At 41.3% G+C, this 21,726-nt stretch overlaps 1 protein-coding gene across 3 annotated transcripts in view; it reads right to left on the reverse strand.

Annotated features, from left to right (window-relative positions):
* Nucleotides 1-478: 478 nt before the first annotated feature.
* Nucleotides 479-21,726, reverse strand: part of kdm6ba (lysine (K)-specific demethylase 6B, a) — a 48,446-nt gene continuing 27,198 nt past the window's right edge. For 2 of the 3 annotated variants that reach the window (XM_016285632.1, XM_016285630.1), the window contains exons 3-22: nt 13,081-13,173; nt 12,626-12,749; nt 11,844-11,939; nt 11,555-11,765; nt 11,057-11,308; nt 10,777-10,941; nt 9,846-10,352; nt 5,618-8,688; nt 5,368-5,494; nt 5,108-5,213; nt 4,761-4,966; nt 4,433-4,545; nt 2,610-2,678; nt 2,290-2,438; nt 2,042-2,156; nt 1,734-1,921; nt 1,299-1,440; nt 1,076-1,202; nt 674-844; nt 479-592 (exon numbers count right to left, since the gene is read on the reverse strand). In XM_016285632.1, coding sequence (XP_016141118.1) covers nt 569-592; nt 674-844; nt 1,076-1,202; nt 1,299-1,440; nt 1,734-1,921; nt 2,042-2,156; nt 2,290-2,438; nt 2,610-2,678; nt 4,433-4,545; nt 4,761-4,966; nt 5,108-5,213; nt 5,368-5,494; nt 5,618-8,688; nt 9,846-10,352; nt 10,777-10,941; nt 11,057-11,308; nt 11,555-11,765; nt 11,844-11,939; nt 12,626-12,744 — 5,958 coding nt within the window. In that variant the 5' untranslated portion in view covers nt 12,745-12,749; nt 13,081-13,173 and the 3' untranslated portion in view covers nt 479-568. Of the gene's footprint in view, nt 593-673; nt 845-1,075; nt 1,203-1,298; nt 1,441-1,733; nt 1,922-2,041; nt 2,157-2,289; nt 2,439-2,609; nt 2,679-4,432; nt 4,546-4,760; nt 4,967-5,107; nt 5,214-5,367; nt 5,495-5,617; nt 8,689-9,845; nt 10,353-10,776; nt 10,942-11,056; nt 11,309-11,554; nt 11,766-11,843; nt 11,940-12,625; nt 12,750-13,080; nt 13,174-14,576; nt 14,678-21,726 lie in introns of those variants that run through there. The other variant, XM_016285631.1, reaches the window with a different exon arrangement.

Here is a 21,726-nt window from a genome sequence, read left to right on the forward strand (position 1 = left end):
CATCTTTTAAAACCCGTATGTTTTGAAGCATTCTGATCAACTGTATTTCTTTTAATTCTTAATGCTTTAGAAAAATGTCCATAGCTCTATTATTAGTATTATTAATTTTTATCTCTTCACTAAATACAAGTCACAAGGCCAATGTGGTATATATCTAGGCTGTTCTAGGTTTAAAAATAAATTATTGGAAAAAAAGAAGCACCCACGAAAAGTACAAAGAGCATTTACACACAAAAAAAGAGAGCAACAGGAAAGAAAACTAAGAACAAAAACCCAAAGGACAGGATCTCGGCAACTCTGCCGCTGGAAGCCATGCCAGCACCAAACTGCGTTCCATCTGAAGTCCCGCAGAGCCATTCCGACAGAAGTAAACTCGAGTCTTATTGGCTGATTGGTTCTGTAAACAATGCTGAATAAACTGGTTCTCAATTGGCTGTTCAACGAATATTAACGGTAGTCATTTTTTTCTTTCCAACGGTAAATGTTTTAATTGGACTAAAATAAAAGATCTTGTCCTGCGAGCAGGAGTTTTGGTTATGGCTGTGTGAGGGAAAGGGATGAGACGTCCTCATTGGGAGCTGGAACCGGTAGCCTGAGAAAGCACACATACAAATGACAGATGTTAGCTTTGTTCTTGTTTGTTCACATTGAGAAAACATGTGGATGCACTCACCAGGCTGAAAGAGTCGTACACGTTCATGAGCTCCTCCATGCGGTATTGCTCCAGCACTACTACACTGGAGAGGTTTGGGTTGCGCTGTCGTGCACAGTCCTCACAGTGCACCACATACATCTTCCGACTGCCATTCTCACTGGTCACAAACAGCAGGTCAAACACCTCCACCTGCACAAGAGCAAAACGAACACAAGCTCTTAAAGCCTGGGCCTTTTATGACACCAAAAGAAAACATCTTTTAGAATAATTAAAACTTGCATTATTATTTTATAACTTGAGATGACAGCTGTATGTTAATTATATATTCTTTTTTTGGAATAGAATTCTGCAGGTCTTTAGTGGGTTTTTCTATGTTGAACCTGCCAGTACTTTACAAATAATGAAGCACAATCAACTCACATCACACTCGTTACAGTAGTAGGCCGGCTCATCCTTCACTCTGCTCTGGTAGGAGATCTTCTTTCCTGTTGCCACCAGCTGGTCCCTCAGAATCTGAATGTGCTTAATAGACTGGAGGAGACAGTGTCTGAAAAGGAGGAAAGGCAAATGTATTAGATGTCCATGCTACTTAATTGTGATGCGACTTGATGAGAACAAGTCCATAATGCTACTGCATACTCACTTGATCATCTTGTAAGTGTCTGGGTCAGTGACTGTGACGTTGCTTGCCACGTTCCAGGATACGTGAATCATGGGAACGATGGATTTGACTTTCTTCACTTCGTTCCACTCAAATCTCTCTAAAGCCAACTGGTACTGATAAGCTACAAATGCAGAAAACATTTTTTTTCCCTTTTACATTTCTGTGCCCAGGATTTTCGTTTTACACATTTAGTTGCAACTGTTTACGACTGATAAAATGCAGTTTAAAGCAACTAGATTTTATTTGCCACTTAAAGAATGCTATTCCTGGCACACATCATGCATATGTTATTGTAATGACAATGAAAAAAAATCATAATTTTCAGCTACAGGCACTAAAACACCCGAAAGCCACCACTTTTTGAATGAAAAACAGAACAGAAGTTCTTAAAAGGTTATTGTGTAGGTTACTCACAGTTGACAGGTCCCACATTCCAAGCAATGTTGTTGCACCAGCCCACGGCCTGAACCCAGTGTACAGTGCCTGCATTGATCCATACCAGATCTCCTGGCCTTTGGATGAACCGGTACACGGGGATGTTAGCGCGGTACAAGTCATCCAGAACCGGCCACCATGATCCTGTCAGGTAATCGACGCCATGTCTGAGAGAAAATTCACAAACTTGTTAATAAAGTATTTATTTTGACAAAAATATATAAGATTGTTTGATTATTAGTGTCATTTGACTGTGTTTTTGGTAAAGTGACTTAACACTTTCTTACTTTTCACAGAAATCACTGATGGCCTCCCAGTAGTTGTCATGGACAGCAAACCACTCGCAGTCTCCAGGCCCAATATTGATGTTTAGAGAACAGAAGTTATTGTTCTCCTGGTGTCCTGATGATACAAGCATTGAACATGAAATTGAACACCAATACTACTACAATATGACTACCTGCCAAAGCAGACTATCTATCCTTGATTCTCTACAACTCATAAATTAAGAAAGCTATTTGTGATTGCGTCAAACCTGGTGTGCGGCAGCCAGGGATTTTCATGTAGAGTTGTACTGTATTCATTCCCAAAATGGTGTGGCCAACATGACTCAGCATATTCCCACTGGAGGACACACGCATAAATGCCGGCAATTTCTGCAGTTCCTGCAGCTGAGGCTTCCATCTAAAGAAAGACAACACAATTTAGGTTTGTATACATGCTTGCACATTACATGCGGAGCCACTTATTTCTGTATCCACAACTATGTTTTGAAGTTTTACATATTTAAGTTTTTTTATATCATCCAAATATGATGATGAGAAAAGGTTACACATTTATGCACAGTAGTCTTACCTTTTGTGATCGGATAGGTCAATGTTGGTGCCAAATTTGATTATCTTCCCCACAGGTTTCTGCTCTGAACTATAACGATAAATTAAACCATTTTAAGTAACACTATAGAGAGATCTTTATACATAGTCAGTGTAACTTCTGGTCATTAGATTTTCTACTTGTTTTAAGAAACAGACAAACTAAATTTTTGCTGAATTTTTTGAATGGGTAAAAATATGATTATGCTTTAATATTTGTTTTGTATGTGTAGGCCCTTCCGTCCCCCATCTTCCATAGCTACAACACTGTATAAGAGGCAACCGCAAGTTCAATTCATTTAACAGGAGAGATGCGCAGGCAAGTCAGACTTATTTACAAGAATCATGCGGCTTTGTTGTGTAAGCTACTAGCGGCGCTTTCAAGATAAAAAAATATATAAAAATTCCATGACTGCTGCAGATTTTATTTTTTTATTTTTTTTACATAACAGCAGTTTGTTGGGGGGAACCCAAACCACATAAAAATACCTCATAATTTATAACGCTTTACGCAAGTTTTCACTGTAATATTTAGTCTAGTCTTAAGGCCCAATTATAGGTTATACTTTGGAATTATGAACTGAAGCGAGATCATATTAATGCCTTTACTGTCATTGTTCCAGACCATTTCAAGTCCTGCATTGATTCAGTTTTCCACGTAAGCCCAACTAGTAAATGAGTACAAGCTTATGTAACTATGTAAGAATGAATGATTTTCTCTCGTCAGAAATAATCTCCTCCACTGAATCAAGCCCAGCATCGCATTGCATTCTTCTTCCGAGGTAAATACAAGGTTTATTCCTTGACCACTACAGATAATGAGCTCAGATGGGAAACACTGTACTTCTCGTTGGTTTCATACAAATTACATGAACAGAAAATAATTGTTTTCAGTTTGAATTGTTTAAAGGCAGACATTTCAGTCTTTGTTTGGTTCATATTTGTGACGCGTTTCAGAAAGACGTTTACAGAGACGGCAGAAAGCACATTCTGTTTGTTTTCTTTATTTTAAAAAAGGGTTTTGTAATGTTTTGTTGTTATTGTGGGTGTATGACCAAAAATTATGGAGTTTCTTTGCACTGTTATCGGGACCGCGTCGGCACCTCTGCCGACCTGAAGTGCAGTAGCCTACTTGTTCCACTCTATATGAGATGTATAGATCAAATTGCTGTTGTTTGTAACAGCGAATGAAAACATGTTACCTGTGAGGTTTTTCTTTAATAGGTCTAGAATAAAATGAGTAAGCTAAAATCAGCATGATTCATATTTTATTCCATGTCATTTTAGATAATACAGTAAAAGTCAAATGCCATTTTACTGGTTATGAATAAAGTAATTTCTGTTTTGTCAATAACATGCAGCAGCCGTGAAAATATAGATTTTTTATTTTAATCTTGTAAGCGCCGCTAGTAGCCTACATGACAAAGCTGCAGAATTCTTGTGAATAAGTTTGGCTCGCCTTGCCACGTCACTCCTGTTGAAAATGAACTTAGCTTGCGGTTGCAGCCTATACGGTGTAGTACAGAAGATGGGGGACGAAAGGGGCATTTCAGGGCCGCCCACAAATACGAAACAAATCTAATTTTTTTGCCAATTAACAAATATACGAAAAATCTAGTTAAATTTTCATTTTCCGTTTCTTAAAAACAAAAAATGAAAATCAAAACGTTTCTCATTTCTATTTATTTATTTTTAAGCAGAAAATCAAATGACCACAGGTACACAGACCACACATACGTATAGAAAAGTACAAATAAATAAATAAAATAACAAATGCAGATATTTGGACAAATTTCAAACACTTACCTGGAGCTGGGAGCTGAGGAGTTACTGGTTGGATTCTCAGAGTTGGTGGCCAATTTCTCATCATCATCATCATCATCATCATCCTCCTCCTCGTTGTCACTACCCTTCTCTTCCTTTAAAGGCAGACAATGGTATAGGTGCATGTTGAGTGCATGATGTATATGATTCAAATGGCATTCATTTTATAGTTTATATCAGACAGAACTGTACAAACAAGAATTACAAATTAATTGCAAAATGACTAATAAATCTCTGGAAACCAACAAACACTGTCCTAATTTTTGTTGTGTAGGGGGAGGGGGGGGTGTGTGTATGTTTGCGTTCAAACCTGCAAGCTCTCTTGGAAGCTGGAGGCCTGGTACTGGGCATACTTGGCAATTGTTGTATGCGACCTGCTGCTCTCGCAGGGCCAGGTCTGGCCAGTGCCGCTGGGATCCCAGTTCTCATCAGCTGGCTGCTGGACCTGGGTCCTGACCTCTACTGCATGCTCCCCATTTGCCTCCACCAAAGATTTAGTGGAAAACAGACCAAGATCTATGAAGAGGAAGGAATGAAAAATGAATTTTAGTTAAAAAATAGAAAAATTGAAACTTAGTTTCCACAACAGCAACAGTTAAAAGTTACAAAATGTATGACTTGGGTATCTGTCCATCCATCCATTATACATAAACTTACTTAATCTGAGGGAGCCAGCTAGTCCCCGGATGACAGTAATGGGGTTCTTAGAATCTGTGCAAAACTGCAGCAGGACCGGAGATAATGCATCTCTTTTACTTTCCAACTGCAGAGAAACAACAAGATGGAGTCATTAAGACAAACTTTTATACACCTGAACATCAGCTGTGGCATTACTTAAGCAGAGGTTATTGTGCATGTAATACACAAAAATACCACAGGGGGGCAGAAGATGCTGGCAATGCTACTGCAGTGCTTACGTAGATGCTAGGTGTGGGGGGGTTGAGTTTCTCTCGAGGGATGGGCTGTTCTGTGGTCAAAACTGGTTTAACAGAGAGGGCAGGTAGGAGGTACGACTCCTTAAATTTCCCCTTCAAGCGAGCTCCCCTGAAACAACAAGACATTACGTATTAGATATGCCTTTCATGGTCCAAGTCGCATCAAAATAATTGCAACTGCAGCCAAGAAATCATTTGTTTTAAAGATTTCCTGCACACAAATATTGCTTACTTGCAGGCTCTGACGATTTCACTAGCTGTGTTCTTTATGGTGATTTCCTCCAAAGGAATCCTTCTCTCCTCTACCTCTGAAGCAATAAATGTCTCCCTGTCCCCACTCTCTACCTTTATGAGGCGTATCTTCAGTTCTTTGGGTGGCCCATCTGTCAGTGCTTTCAGTTTCTGAAAGTCATCAGAACATAATGCTGAAGAAGCTGATGGGAGATCAGAGGAACGTCCTGAGCTGGTGCCCTTGTCTTTACTCCGTGCCCATTCTTCTCTTTCACTCTGGGGTCGGCTACATTCCTCTTTCCTTCTCTTTTTGTCTCCGTCATGCTCTTGTTCCATCTCCCTAAACTCCTTACTCTGAAGGTACAGGTTACCCAGTACCTGCCGGCTCTTTTTTTCTTTGTGTGACTTTCCCTCCCTGTGCCGTCGACTGGAGCTGGAAGATGAGGATGAGGAAAGAGACGCATCCTCGTGTCTTTCTCTGTGCTTTTTCTTTCTCTCTTTCCTGTCCTCATGTTTTTTGCTACTGCCACTGTTTTTGTGTTTCCTCTCTCGTTCTCGGTCCTTTTCTTTATCAGGTTTGCATGTCTCCTGTGACTCTGCCTTTGAGTGGTCTTTATAAAGGAGTATATGTTTGTTCACCTCATAGCTATGACCAAGCTCCGCTAGGGAAGACTCTGAGATGGTGGTCAGCTTTGGTCGTTTTTCCAACAAGTCTTTCACAGTTCCAGAATCCTTTTGTCCTGTGGGTTCGTATGAAATGTCTTCCTCATCATCATTGCCCAAAAGATCTGACTGGCTTGTGTTATCCCCTCTCTTCCTCTCCGATGCCCAATCTGTAGGTGAGAGGGGACGAGGCTGACCTGAGCTGCTAATGGCAGGGGTTTGTGTTGGACTGCTGAAACCTGGGTGATTGGCTGAACCTGATGTAGGAGAAGTGCTTTGTTGTTGTCTGCAAATGTCAGGCTCCAGTGAAAGAGATGAAGAGTACTTCACTCCCATAAAAGCAGAGGGAGGAGGACGACCAAAGGGCCCACCTCGGTAGGTGTACTTCTGGCTCTCAAGTACAGATACAAGGTTTTTAAACATGCTGTTCACACCTGTCTGATGGAGATGTGGCCGCTGTGGTGGTGAACAGGATGGAGTTTCATCTTCCCGATCCGCTTCTTCTTCATCATCCTCACACTCACTTTTCTCTAACTCTGGAAGGCCATACAGCTTGGCCAGGTCACTATGGCGATAGTTGGTTCCTGTTGTGGCAAGACTGCTTTCTTGAGACTGCATGTAAATGGAATTGGCAGGCTTGGGAATGACCTTAAGAACCTCCTCTTCTTCCTCAAGTGAAGTACGGCTACAAGGAGATGCCAGCGAACCTTGCCGACTTAACACAGGTGGGCTTGCATGGCCAATTGGCTGATAATCCTCAATTGGAGATTGCTTAAGGGCAGGCATGAGGTCTGGTGCACATACATAACTCTTCATAGGTACCACGTTAGTAGAAAATGGAGGTTCCGGTACTGCCTGTTCTCCACTCTGACCAGAATATAGCTCCTCCTCTTTCTTGATGGACTCATCCAGCATCTTTATAATATTAGCCAATCCATCAGGCAAAAGCTCAGAAGTTTCCTCCTCAAATTGGGCACCATCAGAGTCACCACTGCAACTTCTAGCACTGCTACCCAGACTACCAAGTCCTGTACTGGGCATACGTTTTTGAAGGCTGCTTATAGTCGTGCTGATAGGCGTGCATGAAGAACGAATATCCTTGGGGAAAGCCTGGTAAAGTTTGGGTGGCTCGCGCAGAGGTGGAGGGTTGGGAATAGTGTCTATAATCTCAGCATTATGAGAGGTTTTCAACATGGTGACATCTTTGTATGGATCAGGCTTCAATTTCATGGTGTGGCTATGGTTTTCGGAGGGGCTGATGAGACCCGAATCTGAGGGGTATGTGGGATTCCCAGTGGAATTCTGAGATGGTGCTCCATTCTTCCATTTCTCTCTCTGCCTTTGCTTCTCACGGGCATATTCTGTCTGGGGGGTAAGAGGAGGTGGTTGTGACCGTTCCAAAACGTTTGCTGGAGTTCCAGAAAGACGTGGGGGCACTCCTCCTCGACTCAACCAGGGATAAGGTGGTGAATTCTGGCTAGGAAGTGAGACGGAGGAGAGTGCATTGGTTGGTGACAAACGAGGAGGTGGAGGCTCAGCTGCACTACCTGACACCAAATGTTCCAGACTCTTGATAGTAGACTCACTGGGTGGCTTTGTCTCCACTTCTTGTCGTTCTACATTCCGTTTCCTCTCTTCATTCTGGTCTCTCCTCCGCTCTTCTGCTTGCATGTGGCCTTGCAGCTCTGCATCAAGTTTATTTAAAGCATCAGCAATGGACTGAGAGCTTAGGGCAGCAGGCTGTAAACAGGACCTTGGGTAGACTGGGGCTGGAACAGTAGTAGTTGCCTGAGAAATTGAGGAGGAAGCTTGGATGGGTGATGAGCTGTATGAATTACAAGAAATTGCCTGTAGGGCTGAGTTGACTTTTATGTGTTCTGGAAGCTGAGGGCAATGTAAAGGTGAACTGACTTGAGGGAGAGTGTTATAAGTCTTGCTGGTGATGACGCTCTCCCCTGATCTCTGAAGTCCTGAGTTTAGGTTGGAGGGAGAAGAGGACACTGGGGTGTAGTTGGGTCTACCCAACTGTTTTGGAAGGGTTCCAACACCAGGGTGGACACCCTGATACCCTATATGTGTTAGATTTTGACCAATCATGGATACATGGTTTGGGTTTGAGACTAGCACTGAAGAATCTGTCGCTCTCCAACTGCTCAGGGAGCTAGGAATGGAGGAGGTGGTAGAGGGTGCTGAGCTCAAGGCAGGAATGCTTCCAACATTGGTGTATAGTTTTAGAGAGCAAGGAGTTTCTAGGTTTGGGGTAATGACAGGTTTTCGAGCAGGGGCCTGAGGAGGGCTCACACGCTGGTGGGTCCCTGGACCCTGTTTGGCCCCAGCAAACCTATTCGGTGCCTGAGAAAGGCGTGCGGCAACCTGAGAATCCCCTCTTGCTGAAAAGTCACGTGATTCCTAAAGGGAAATTAATATTACAGTCAGCAAATCATAGGACACAATATTGTAACTACTAGGGTTGGGTATCATTTTAATTTTATCGATTCCGATTCGGCTTATCGATTCCGATTCTTATCGATTCCTAGTTTTGATTCCAATAAGATAAAAAAATCCAATATAAAAGAAATTAAGTCAAACATTTACAAAGCATTCTGTTGCAGCTGAATAACACGAGCAAAAATCAGCAGCCTACAGAACACTGCAAGAGGAATTTTGCCTATGCTTTAAAAAAAAAATACCACAGCAAAAACAACTAGATTAATATAAATTTCAAATATTAAAGTGTTAAAGACAAGTAAACAGTCAGTTATAAGATAGGGACAAACAAATCAATTAGCAATATCATAAATAAATACAACTGAACAAAATTTCAGGTACGGAAACTGTAATTAAAAGTTTAAAAACACTGCATAGTTTTCTTTTCATAAATAAAACCGATTAATCAAATAAAGATCAGTGAATTATGTTTTCTTCTTTGGTTTACATTGATGACAGGCAGCGCGTTTATTAGGCTGCGGTCTCTTTAACACCGAATGCACGCAGATCTAAAAATACTGTACATGTGTGTTTTCTTTCTCATCTGTTTACGTTCACGTAAGACAAAACCGGCTGTGTTTATGATGATATACTGCATATTGGTTGACAAATATGAAAGTCAGTTTCGGCCCGGAACAACATTTTCTACAGTGGAAATACACTGAACGTTTTGAGAACGGACACAAACCGGGAACCCGTACCGCGACCTCTGTGCTCGCGCATCGTTTGTGCTGCACACAAACAGGGCATAAGTTCTTTACATTCCTGCACTTAAATCGTTTTTAATCACATTAAAATGCGAACGCAGGAATCGTTAGGCAGAATCGAAATGCACGTGTCTTATCGAATACCCGGTTCTTGTACATTTGGAACCGGTTTTCGATACCCAACCCTAATAACTACTGATAACATTTATGGTTTATAGCATATATTGTGTAGCATAGTATTTATTAGTATTAAACAGCCAGTCATTTTTAAGCCTTAAGCAGGCAGATCTGTTTGCGTATCAAATTGGTTTTGGTTAATGTAAGTTGAATCTATGTGATCATCAGCTATCATTGTGTGTGTGTATGTGTTACCTGATTCCTCCAGGGTTTATGGGGGTTGTGCTGAGGTACTGTGGCCTGGGCCTGGTTGCTGGCTGGTGGGCTGGAAAGGACCAGCCCTGGGTGAGGCTGGAATTGGGGGTGACTGTAAGGCACAGAGGTGTTGTTTGCTGGTGATGGTGCAGGGCGCACCCCATCTGCCCGTGGTGATGATGAGGATGTATGTGGTGGTGGAGCCTGGTTATCCAAAGAACTCACTCCAGAACCATGTCCTCTTTGTGGAGTAGTACCACGTGGTTCCCCTTGTGTCTGAGCTGAAGGTCTGTTGTTGGGGTAGGGGTATGGAGAATGATGGATGTGAAGGTTCTGTGAAGGTGGTCCCAGAGACTGTGGTGACAGAGCAGTCTTGTGGGACTGTGGTGGAGGACCCCTGCTTTCTTCGTAGCCTCTTATGGCAGAAATGGTGGGTGAAGACATGGTTGATGGATTCAAGGGAGGCGGTTTATAGGTGAAATTTTCAATTCCTGACTTAGCTGAATCCTGTAAATAGAGAATAGGAATTGGCCAAGTAAGCCAAGCACATCTAATGTAAAACAAAAGGGAAGACTCAACGTCAGTAATAACGGTCACACAATACACAACTTTCTAATTTGTTGGATTGCTGTTCTTTACACACACTACACAATTCTCTATCATTGTGCGAAGTGAGTTACAGTCAAAACATATTTCACACTACATTACTTGGATTGCAGACAGGTCTAGATATTTAACCTGCTAAATAGATTTGCTCCTGATTTCTGGCCTTTGTTACAATCTCCACTGACAAGTGGAAAGTCAGGGCAAAAATTTTGAAAAAGTGAAAGCTAATAAAGTGGCAGTGACAGATGATACCATACATTAAACTGTCAGACAGAAAACAAGAAAATATTATTGAATATTAACATTCAGATCAGTGATGACTGACCTGGAAATCGATGGGTCTGCTTTTGTGTTCATTCAGGTTCCAAGGTGCTCCTCCTTTGTGCAATGGGTTCCAAAAGCCAGGTTTGGGTAGGGGGTAGATGGAGGATGGCTGCTGTTTCAAATGTACAGGCAGCCCAGATATGCGCTGCATGGCTGAAGGAGTCATCTGCAATAAGAAAAGTTTTAAAAAAGGGCTTCTTAGAACACTTGTTAAAGGCGAGTTTTAGTACAAAAAACGTAGAGGTGAGGACATCAAAAGACGTGATATGCTCTCGACTAACCTGTTCAGACCCAGAGCTCTTCTTTCTCTTGCTCGGACTGGGGCAGTCCTCCATGGGCCAGTGCAGAGATGGATCAGGGGTATGCTGAATGACAGAGTGCTCTCCCAGTAGGGGCCCAGGCCGTTTTAACTGTCCAGAATGAGAGTGAGGTCCCCTGGGTTGCTGCTGAGTCTGAGGTTGAGTCCATATATCAGGTAATGGAGGCATGGGCCGTGAGACATGGGCTAGGAGCTGAGGATGAGGCGCACCATACTTGTGGATAAAGCAAGAGAAAGAGAAGTTGGCGAAAGTACTCTAAACTATAGAACACAGTTAAGTGCGCTATACATTCAATTAAATGCAAAAATTTGTATAACAACTTCAGTGTAATATAAAGCTAGTCTTTCATAACTTGTAAATTTTAAAATACTGATATATATATACAGGAACACTATTCATTTTTATATAACAAGAGCGCATATAAAAGGAACAGTAATGAAATAGAAGGTCAGTAATCACCTTCAGTAGCTGACTGGCTCGAGCTGTGAGGTGTGCAGGAGGTCCTGCATTGTAGCCATTGTGCAGTCGGTTGTGGTTATCAACAGGCAATGGCTCATATCCCTGGCCAGTTCTGGTTGGTTCCCAAGGCTTGGGAGGAGCAGGGGGCATCCTTTGCAATCCTGGCAACAAAGCCTGAGACAGGTCTTGCTTATCTCCTCGATGTAAGGGACTGTAAATACAAAGACACATTAACAAACCTATGCCAGAAGTATTTGTAAAACGACAATAAAGCTTAATTAAAACCCACCCATTGTTTAAAAATTTACTAGAATGATTTAGCCCAGTCATGTGACTGGGTGGCATATGGGGGAGGAACTGGTGCTGATTGACACCTGGTAAGCACCTATCAAGAGAAGAGAAAACAAGGTTTTGCTTTGATCATTCCTTCTTATAACTCAGGAGCCGTTTACACGACAACGTTTTCAGCCAAAAACAGGAAACTTTTTATGCTTTTTGCCAGTTTGTTTACACGACAACTGCGTTTTGTGGACTTAAAACACAATTTTGAAAACAGGTTTCAAAGTGAACTTTTTTGAAAACGTCACGCACGTGCGTAGTACGTGTTAGGTATGAAGACATGTGCAGTACGTGTCGATTTTAAAGGCAAGCGCAAACAAACATACACAACAATGGCGGAGTACGTTGTAGTGTTGTTGCTGCTTAAGAGTTTGCTAACGCTTTTTCAGCAAAGTGTGGATTTACTTACAACCAATATTACAACCAACAGCGGAGACGCATCATATACACATGGCAACAGGTTTGTTTACTAACAAGGTGACAGCGCCAACTACTGGCCTGGCATACGTAATACAGTGTTTTTGGCCATTTTCGCGGATATGTGTAAACACGAATCGTTTTGAAAACGTTGTGTATATACGTCGTGTATATGTGAAACTTTTTAAAAACGCAAGGGAAAAACTTTTCAGTTTTTGCCCACATCGTTGTCGTGTAAACGTAGCCTCAGTTAACACAACTTTATCAGTGAAGTCACTAAAAGCATGACGCGGCCCTGATCATGAGGTATATTACCTGGAGGGAGGTGGCCAGGCGCGGCTGCCCACAGGAGCCCATGGTCCCCGGTTGAGTCCGTCCAGAGGAAAAGGGTCCCGTGTGCTGCACCCGGCGAACTGTTCTGCTGTGTGATGCATCCAGCCTAAACAATAAACACACATCTTTAATATCTTAGCCAATACATCTGTCACTGCACTGCTGGGAAAAATACTTAAAGAGATTGGATGTCTGCTATTTTATTTATTAGCTACACTTTAGTCTATTTATTAGCTGTTACTTTAGTATTAGTTATTTATATACTTTTAGTTTTAATATTTTGAATTAGCTGTTACATTTATATTTTAGTTGAAATTTTAGTCATTTTGTTGTGCTTTTATCAGTTGATTTTTAATTTTCTATTTAGCTTAAATTTTTTATTTCAGTTAGTAATTTTGACTTATTTTAGTTAGAGAACAGTACACATGGTTACTTACCACACTAGCTGTGAGTGTGAAGCCCTCCACTGCAAAACAGAGAGGGCCACTCACCAACACGACGGAGAAGCTGTTTACTGCTACTCCTGTCAACTGGAGAGAGAAAGAAAAGAGGAGAGATGGGGAATAAGAGGTTGAGGCACAAAAAACGGCCAAATCCATTAAACACAGGGGAAAAACATATCCTTTGTAGGCTGTATGAGTGTTTGGCCTGAAGGCAGCTAATAACAAAGGAACCCTCCAGAACTTCAGTGCCACTCGCTACCTCTAGGGTGCAGTGCTCTTCTGTATTCTAATGGGAGGAAAGGGTGCACAGATGGGCTTGTGGGTGTTCACCTGTAGGGTGAGTACACTGAGGTCATTATAACCCTTCCTAGGGCCTCTTGGCAGAGGGTGAGAGTGATGGGAAGGAGGGGACGAGCAGAGCAAAGCCCTGGAATCAAGCCAGCGGTGTCTGTGTGCATGTGTACATAAAGGAGTGTGTGTACTTGTGTTGTGTTGCTCGAGTTTGATTATTTGCATGTGTATGAGTGTGTGTCTATGACAAGAGAGACACCGAGGTTAATCTCATTAGGCCAGGCATGATGGAGAGAGGAAAGGATAGAAAGAAATAGAGCAAGGGGTGGAGGGAGGAAAGGAACAGCAGAAGGCTTGAACAGGATGGATGGACAGATTAGGGAAAAAAGAAGGGTCTAAAATTAAAGTGTTCTTTAGGGAGACACCAAAGTGAGAAGACCGGCTGTGCTCCCATGAAACACCCATGCATGCAAACACACTGAGCTTCCCACGCATTTTAAACACACATGGCACACAAAGCACACGCTGGATGCACAAATATTGGCAAGCGTGTGCACACACCCGATTGAAATCGCTTGGCACACGCACATACATACACATACAGCAAAGGATGCCTAGTGCACACTAATTATGGACTTGGCAAAAGCATTTCAAGTGTGACACGCACAGGCTTTCTCTTTCTATAGCACAAAATAAACCCACACACACTTATTATACAATCAAATAGGCCACAGATGCAAATCTTGTCATCCATAAAATGCTGTATAACCTGATGGGTTATTCCGGAGTTACAAACTCAACATGCAGTGTAACACTTACTAATGAAATGTACAAGCCATTAATACAGTCTTTAAGATGCAATTTTGGTGATGAGGCCTAAATCAGTCTAACAATAAATAAGTATGTGGCAGTATTCAGAGATTGTTTGGATACAGCGTGTGTGAGCTATTCATTGCTCAGCAGGTTTAGTCAGACAGTACGTATGTGTGCGTATTTTGAGCAGTGCACAGGATCCCACCCACTCCTCTCTGGCTCATGGTGTCGCACTATTAAAAGGCTTCTGCGATATTTCAAGAACTCTGCATTTAGCTGCTGGGGACTGAAATAATCGTGACCCTGCAGTGCATTGCATTCTTAGAACGGTTTCTGCATATTCACACACACACACACACACACACACACACACACACACACACTACCTGTCAAATAAGCATCTAGCACCACTTCTCAAATGTCTGAAGAATTAGGGTTTAGCACCAACAGTTGATCATCCCAGCTGACTCTGTGGTCGTAGATTGCTGGAGAAAGAGATAAAGAGATAATCACCAGTGCATTGAGTTTACACGCATTGAGTTTATTCTCATTTGCGTTCCTGATCTTTTGCATTGGCTTAATTCCATCCAATCAGAACAAGTGCTGTAAAAACAGCCAGGGTTCACAGCTGTGCCATCAATACCCTATCACAGACGATGTCAAAAATGACTCCATTGAGGAGAAAAAGTTGACAAATTGCGATTTGGAATTTAAAAAAAATCCAGACGAGAATTTGTTTTTAATAAAACTCATTTGTTTTCCCCATATTATTCTATTCTCTATTAGGAGCACAATAAAGAATAAAACTATTTTATATGGACAAACTGCACTCTAATAAATAAATTCTTTATTCAATATTAACCATGAAGTGTCAGTTGTAACATGAAAATTAAAAATAAACTAAAGGAAATCTGTCCCTGAAGAATTAGGGTTTAGCACCAACAGTTGATCATCCCAGCTGACTCTGTGGTCGTAGATTGCTGGAGAAAGAGATAAAGAGATAATCACCAGTGCATTGAGTTAACACGCATTGAGTTTATTCTCATTTGCGTTCCTGATCTTTTGCATTGGCTTAATTCCATCCAATCAGAACAAGTGCTGTAAAAACAGCCAGGGTTCACAGCTGTGCCATCAATACCCTATCACAGACGGTGTCAAAAATGACTCCATTGAGGAGAAAAAGTTGACAAATTGCGATTTGGAATTTAAAAAAAATCCAGACGAGAATTTGTTTTTAATAAAACTCATTTGTTTTCCCCATATTATTCTATTCTCTATTAGGAGCACAATAAAGAATAAAACTATTTTATATGGACAAACTGCACTCTAATAAATAAATTCTTTATTCAATATTAACCATGAAGTGTCAGTTGTAACATGAAAATTAAAAATAAACTAAAGGAAATCTGTCTGCAACACTGGAATCTCTTAAGTGGTGAGCAGGACAACAGTGAGAGGAAATCCATGATACTGTCTCTCACACACAATGGTGAGAGTTATTGTGGGGAGGTGTCTGAATAAACACAGGCCTGGCTCTCATAGAGACATATCGGTGTGGAAAGCCAACAATCACATGTGAAAACTGTGGCTCAGGAAAAACACCCCATGAGAAATAAAGGTGGAATTGATGGGTTTATAGAAAGTGTTTTCAGTGGTTGGTATATGTGTTTTTTGCATAAGAGAAAAATTTAAGCTTGTATAAAAGAGGCACGTACACAGAGTAAACCAAGGGTCTTCAGCAGTGAGTCTGCCATATTATTGTGTAATGGTTTAAAAGCTTACTGGTTTAAAACTTAAAAAAGCTAAAGCTTTATGTCCAACTGGGAGGTCTTTTGCCTAAAAAAAAGTTTGAAGACTGCAGAGGCAGACAGCTGTGGGTAGTGGCTTTCAGTGTACATTCATAGTATAAAAACACAAACTGAAACTTCTCCATACTACATTTCACATAGAAAGACAAATCATACTGCTACAGCTTTGCTTTTACCAGAATATGTTTTGGATTACTACTAATATAGATTTCTAGTAATGTGGGAACAATGCAGCTCTCCGAAACTGATTCTTATTATTGTAAGAGAGATATATCGAAACACACATACATTAGGTCTGATAATAGCTAGTGGTCTGCTGCATAACTGGGGAACTCCCATGACTCAACCATGGAAAGGGCTTACCCCACAAGCCAGACTCTGCCCCCTTCTCTCACACACTCTTTACGGTCAGGTGATCGGGGACGCCCACCTCAGTGACAGCATAGGGAATTTCTGAAAGTGTGCCGTCATTGATATCTGTCACAGTGCGTTGTTTTAGATTCAAAACATATGAACTGTAAAATTACAGTGGGGTTTTTTTAATGTTTCACCAAACCGGGGAATCCAAAACTCACTGACATCGATCAGACAGGAGAAAACGGGTGGCTTGCGGTGCAATTGATTATACGAGTGAACGTGGTTGTGTGGTTATTGGTTTATTGCACGGCATCGCATCTCTATTCGTTTTCATGCTTTAGCCAACTGTTTTCTAGAAATGTCATGTGTATTTACTCATACTTCAAAAACTCTTTAGAATTAAAAAAAAAAAAAAAAAAATTTAAAAAATAAATTTTCCAAAGCATTTAAGTAGATAAATAAAAATGTAAAAACTTGCTATTGACCAATCAGACGGACCAAAACTAGCATGGAACCAAACTGAAAAGAAGAGGACATCAAAAAATTCATTTTTATTTACCCAAAACTAAAAAACCCTTTAAAATAAAAAAAAAAAAAAAAAAACTTTAAATCATAAATGTTCCAACGATATTATAATTTTAAAAAATTCCCCATTCACCCCCACATCGCCCCTCAGCTTGATAAAATTACCCATGACAATAAACATCAAAAAACTATTCCAGTCACTGGCTTGGTCGTCACACTTACCAGACCAATGCCTGAAAACACCAAACCAAATGAGGGCCACGCATGTGGGCGTCTACAACCAACCTGGTCCAATCAAACAACAACAAAAAAAACCCTTCAGGAAATCACCGTGAGAACTAACCAACCATACAGCTGGACCAAAAGATATGACGTCTGAAGTAATGTTTTCAAAAACTGATTCAGCTTATGATCCACTTTTAAATAGATGGGGACTGACATCTGGAACATGGCAATGTGAAAGCAATTCCATTTTAAAATAGTGCTACGGGTTGTGTGAATGATGGCATCTCCCAGCATGACGACAACGTCCTCATTCCTGCCAGAAACTACCATGAAGCAACATGGAGAACCAAAACAGCTGAGCAAGCGAGTATGTGGAAGAGAACGACATGGAATGGAGTCAAGGAATTAGGCCAGGAGAGGGAAAACGGATTGGTGGTAAAGCTAGGTACATGAGAAGAGCAGGGGAATTGGGAGAGCTGGAATGTTCCTCAGTGAGCTGGCGGAAAGGCCTGTGGGTGAGGGCTCACATGTGGCCATTATACAACCCACCTCAGATAGAGATCACACACACACACACACACACACACACACACAGAGGCACAAGGAAGCACGTCGTCACAGTAGGCTTGCATCTGTTCCCTTCCCTATGTGTGTGTGTGTGTGTGTGTGTGTGTGTTTGTGTGTGTGTGTCTGCCTCTGCCAATGATGCAAGGCTGAGTCGTCACAATGGCGCCGCTGCCTTCCAAGCCCACACTCATAGTCTCCACACAAACATGCAACAGAGTGTACATCCTGATCCTGAGAGTGAGTTCAGCTGAGGACACATGCAGCGCTCGCTTCTGTTTGACTCTCTGGCCGACTCCTCGCATACATGTAACTTTGTGACAACTTTTCCTCAACCTTGCACCACCCTTACAAAAATAACATTACAATAAAAACTTTCACGACTGGCCCCTATGCACCGACCACGATTGTTTTCCCTGCTCTCGTTTTCATGTCATCGCCCTTGACCTATTTCATCGTTCCTGATTTATGGTTGCTAGACAGATGATAAATCCATCTGGATGGAGCATTTGAAGATAAGCACTAACATCACGATATGATATTGACACTAAAATGTTGTCCATCTGGTATCAGCTGTTAATGAATACATATGTAGGCTAATATATAAACCAGGACACATCAGTGGTGTATAAAAGTGCTCAGACTGTCTTACTAGAGGGGGAAGGACTCAGGTGACCCTAATCTAAATACTCTGTCATTCCTGACATGACACCAAAATCAACAATTTTACTAATAATGTGAATCTTGAAATCAGGTGTCAGTTCTCAGTTGTTTCTCGTTGAGTTGACACAAAGAGAAATATGAATCTTTTCTTAGTAACTCTAGTGGTCATGTCCTGTTAAGAGTAAACCATGCTGTCACTGTGGTAAGCACTGCTGAGAAAACACCCTTAGTCATTACCTAGAATGAGGTGTATAACTGACACTGATATTACTCATAAAAGGAGAAGTCAACATGAAACAGTTTACAAACCATTTTACTTCTGTAACGTGTCATTTCTAAGTGAGAAAGGATATGCATTGAAAAACAAAAAAAAAAATGTAGTGTTGGTCTTAATTGGATTCTTAAAAGTGGCATCATCTAAAAAGAAAAACCATTTCAGAGGTGGAGTGAGTTGTTACTTCGATGAAAGGTTATGTAGGCTTTGAAATAAAGTGGACAAATCGTTCACAATTAGACCAGAAATGTGCATTAAGAAAGTCTATAGGGTCAATTTTGATCTCATGTTGACCTGATGAAATGAAAGTGACGACAGATCTTTTCTTCAGGTTTGTGACGTACATCACAGATTATTGGAAAAATAAATGTAGGGTGGGGACTTGGTTCTATCCATTTGTCAGACCTAAGATATTTTGAAATCTCTGTCTGGATAGCCAGAGAAAGTTCTGCTGTTGTGTTTGTCTGTGAATGTGAATATACCAGCATGTGAGTTTAAAGAAAGCAGAACAGATATAAGAAGACAGGAAGTTGTCGTCAGAGCAACAGGAAGTGGGCCTCTCAAAAGAGAGAGGGGGGTCTTAAAAGGGACTGAGGGGAATGATGTAACATCCTGTGGAACATATTCTCTGTGTGTACATATTTATGAATGGCCCAAAAAATGAAAGCTAGGCCTGGTCAGGTGTCTAGCTTCTCATCATGTTAAAGGTCCCCTATTTTACACCGTTCTGGAGTTTTATTTTAGGTTTTAATGTCCTTAAGAATATATATTTGCGGTATAAGTACCAAAAACCATCTCAATATATTTTTACAGCTCCTTTCTCAGGAGCTCTGCTGAGAACAGGTCGATTTTGGCCTGTCTAATTAATATTCATGAGCCTCTCTTCTGATTGGCCTGTTGTTTTCTGAGTGACGCACGGCCAGGCCAACCACAGGTAACTAGGGTCAGCGACGTCACAGCGCTAGCTGCAGGCAGCAAAACAAAGAAGAAACTGGAGGCAGCCCATTCAAACCAGCGCAGATTCAGCTACATCTTCTTGTGATGTTGGGTGCCAGAATCGACATAATACAGCCTCAAATTAGAAATTTGATTGCATATCTGATGCCACTGCCTGACAAAAAAACAACGACAGCTGTGGTTAAACGTGATAAAACGAGCAGACTGGACAGAAACGATCGTCAAAAATGCTCGCGTTTGCAGCACACACTTCTTACCAGAAAAGGTTCAATAAAATATTGTCTTTTGTTGTTATGGGCGCGTCTACAGATTTCTTGCCATATGTCTATGTTTCTTGCATCTCACGACTATGTCATGTATAAAATAATGTCTGTGTGCATGTGTATAAAACAACAAACTGACCATTTATATATATATAATCATTTGTAATTGTATATACATTGTTGTGATTAATTGTGGCTGGAACAATAATGTAGCTGTAAAAATAGTTGCCTGCTGAAATTGAAATGTATATACATCTTCATCATGACTAGATAGACATGGTGAGTTTGTCTTTACTATACACGTTAGATGTGATCACCTCATAGTAACAATCCTGTCAGATCGTCCATCCTTTGAGTGAGAGTGTAACGTTACAGGTCGGCCGATCTGGTTTCGTGGTTAAAGTTAACCTTTACGACATGTTTCCGCAATGTTGTCTGGGGGTTTGGCAAAAGGAGACTGGGACGGTGGGCGGTGCTCGGGGTTGTGACTGTGTAGTTCTGACGTCAACTTTTTACGGAAGTCACAACGGTTCGTGAAAAATCCCAGCTACTTTATGCAGGCTGTGTGCATTTTACTGTAGACTGACTGTTTTGAAACTTATATGGTAGTTACATAGCACCTAGACCTCAGTTATCATGAAAAAAGCCAGGAAATTTCAGTTTTGACAATATGGGACCTTTAAGTCCTCTGAGTCTCGGTTTCTGATGTATTTTCTGTCTGGGTTATATCCACACTGCAGTCAGTCAACTTGTGTAGTAATTCTTCAGAGAACTAGAGTAAAACTTTTAAGGAACAGAAAGATTGATTGACGTGCTAGCACATTACCCAACAGACACAACGCAAATGGCAAAAAGCTGAAAGACGGGTGCTGTGCGTGAATGGCAGTGACTCAGTGTGTGAGTGTCTGCTAGACATGAAAGTCTGGAATGTGTCTGCACAGCCATCTGCGAGAAAACTTTTAATGCACTCAGCCGCACAGACTGTACAAATGTGTCACCGTGTCACTGTGAGATGTCAGGAAACACGAGTTTGCGCTTTCATTCTCTTTTAACATTATGAATACAAAGTACCAGAAATGACCTTTCTCTGTAGCCATCAAAACATCTCAGCTTTTCATTACTGTAACAGTCAAACCTTGAACATCTGTCTCTCTGCCTTGTTTGCATCTCATTAGCTCCCAAAAGTCCCCACCTACATTCAAACTCCTCATTTCCCAGAAGCAAGTGCATTAGACACCAACAAAACAGGCACACTTATTAGTTATTAGTAACAAAAAGATAAATCACAAACAAGCTGGCTCTCAGGTTGCCATGGCAACTGGTTGTCGTGGGGTACAGCAGCACTCGTGTCTGACGCTCACAAAGTTGGAGAGGGATCCAGCTGAGCAGGATGAAGAGTCACGTCTGGCATGTAAAATATTTCAGACACTCTAATTGAAATATGATACAAGTTATTGACCATAAATAGATGGAAAATTTTGATGTGAGAGAGACAAATCAAGATGTTTGCAATACAGGAAAACAATCCCTCCTCAGTCACGTCTCCCCCCACGTTATGACGCACGTCAACGATCTCGGTGTCTTACCCTTGCAGCTCACGCTATCCAAAAAACATCTGACTGAGTCACAGAAACATGACTGATCTTTTTTGTTTTCCACCACTCTCCCTCCCTTCATTCCTCTCAACCACTCCCACTAGAGTTTCACCGCCTCTCCCTTTCTTATACTCACTTTCCCTTTTCCCCTAACTCTGGTTTTCTGCCAAAATGTGAGATAACAGACCGGCAAAGTGACAAAGGAAAAAATAAACCAATCAAAGGGGAAAAAATGTGGTGTCAGACAGTATTAAACTCTTTTCTTTCTTGTTGTCTTTAATTGCACAACCTAAGACCAACTCATC

The sequence above is a fragment of the Sinocyclocheilus grahami genome, unplaced genomic scaffold (assembly GCF_001515645.1).
Source record: "Sinocyclocheilus grahami isolate Dianchi unplaced genomic scaffold, SAMN03320097.WGS_v1.1 scaffold200.1, whole genome shotgun sequence".
NCBI lineage: Eukaryota > Metazoa > Chordata > Actinopteri > Cypriniformes > Cyprinidae > Sinocyclocheilus > Sinocyclocheilus grahami.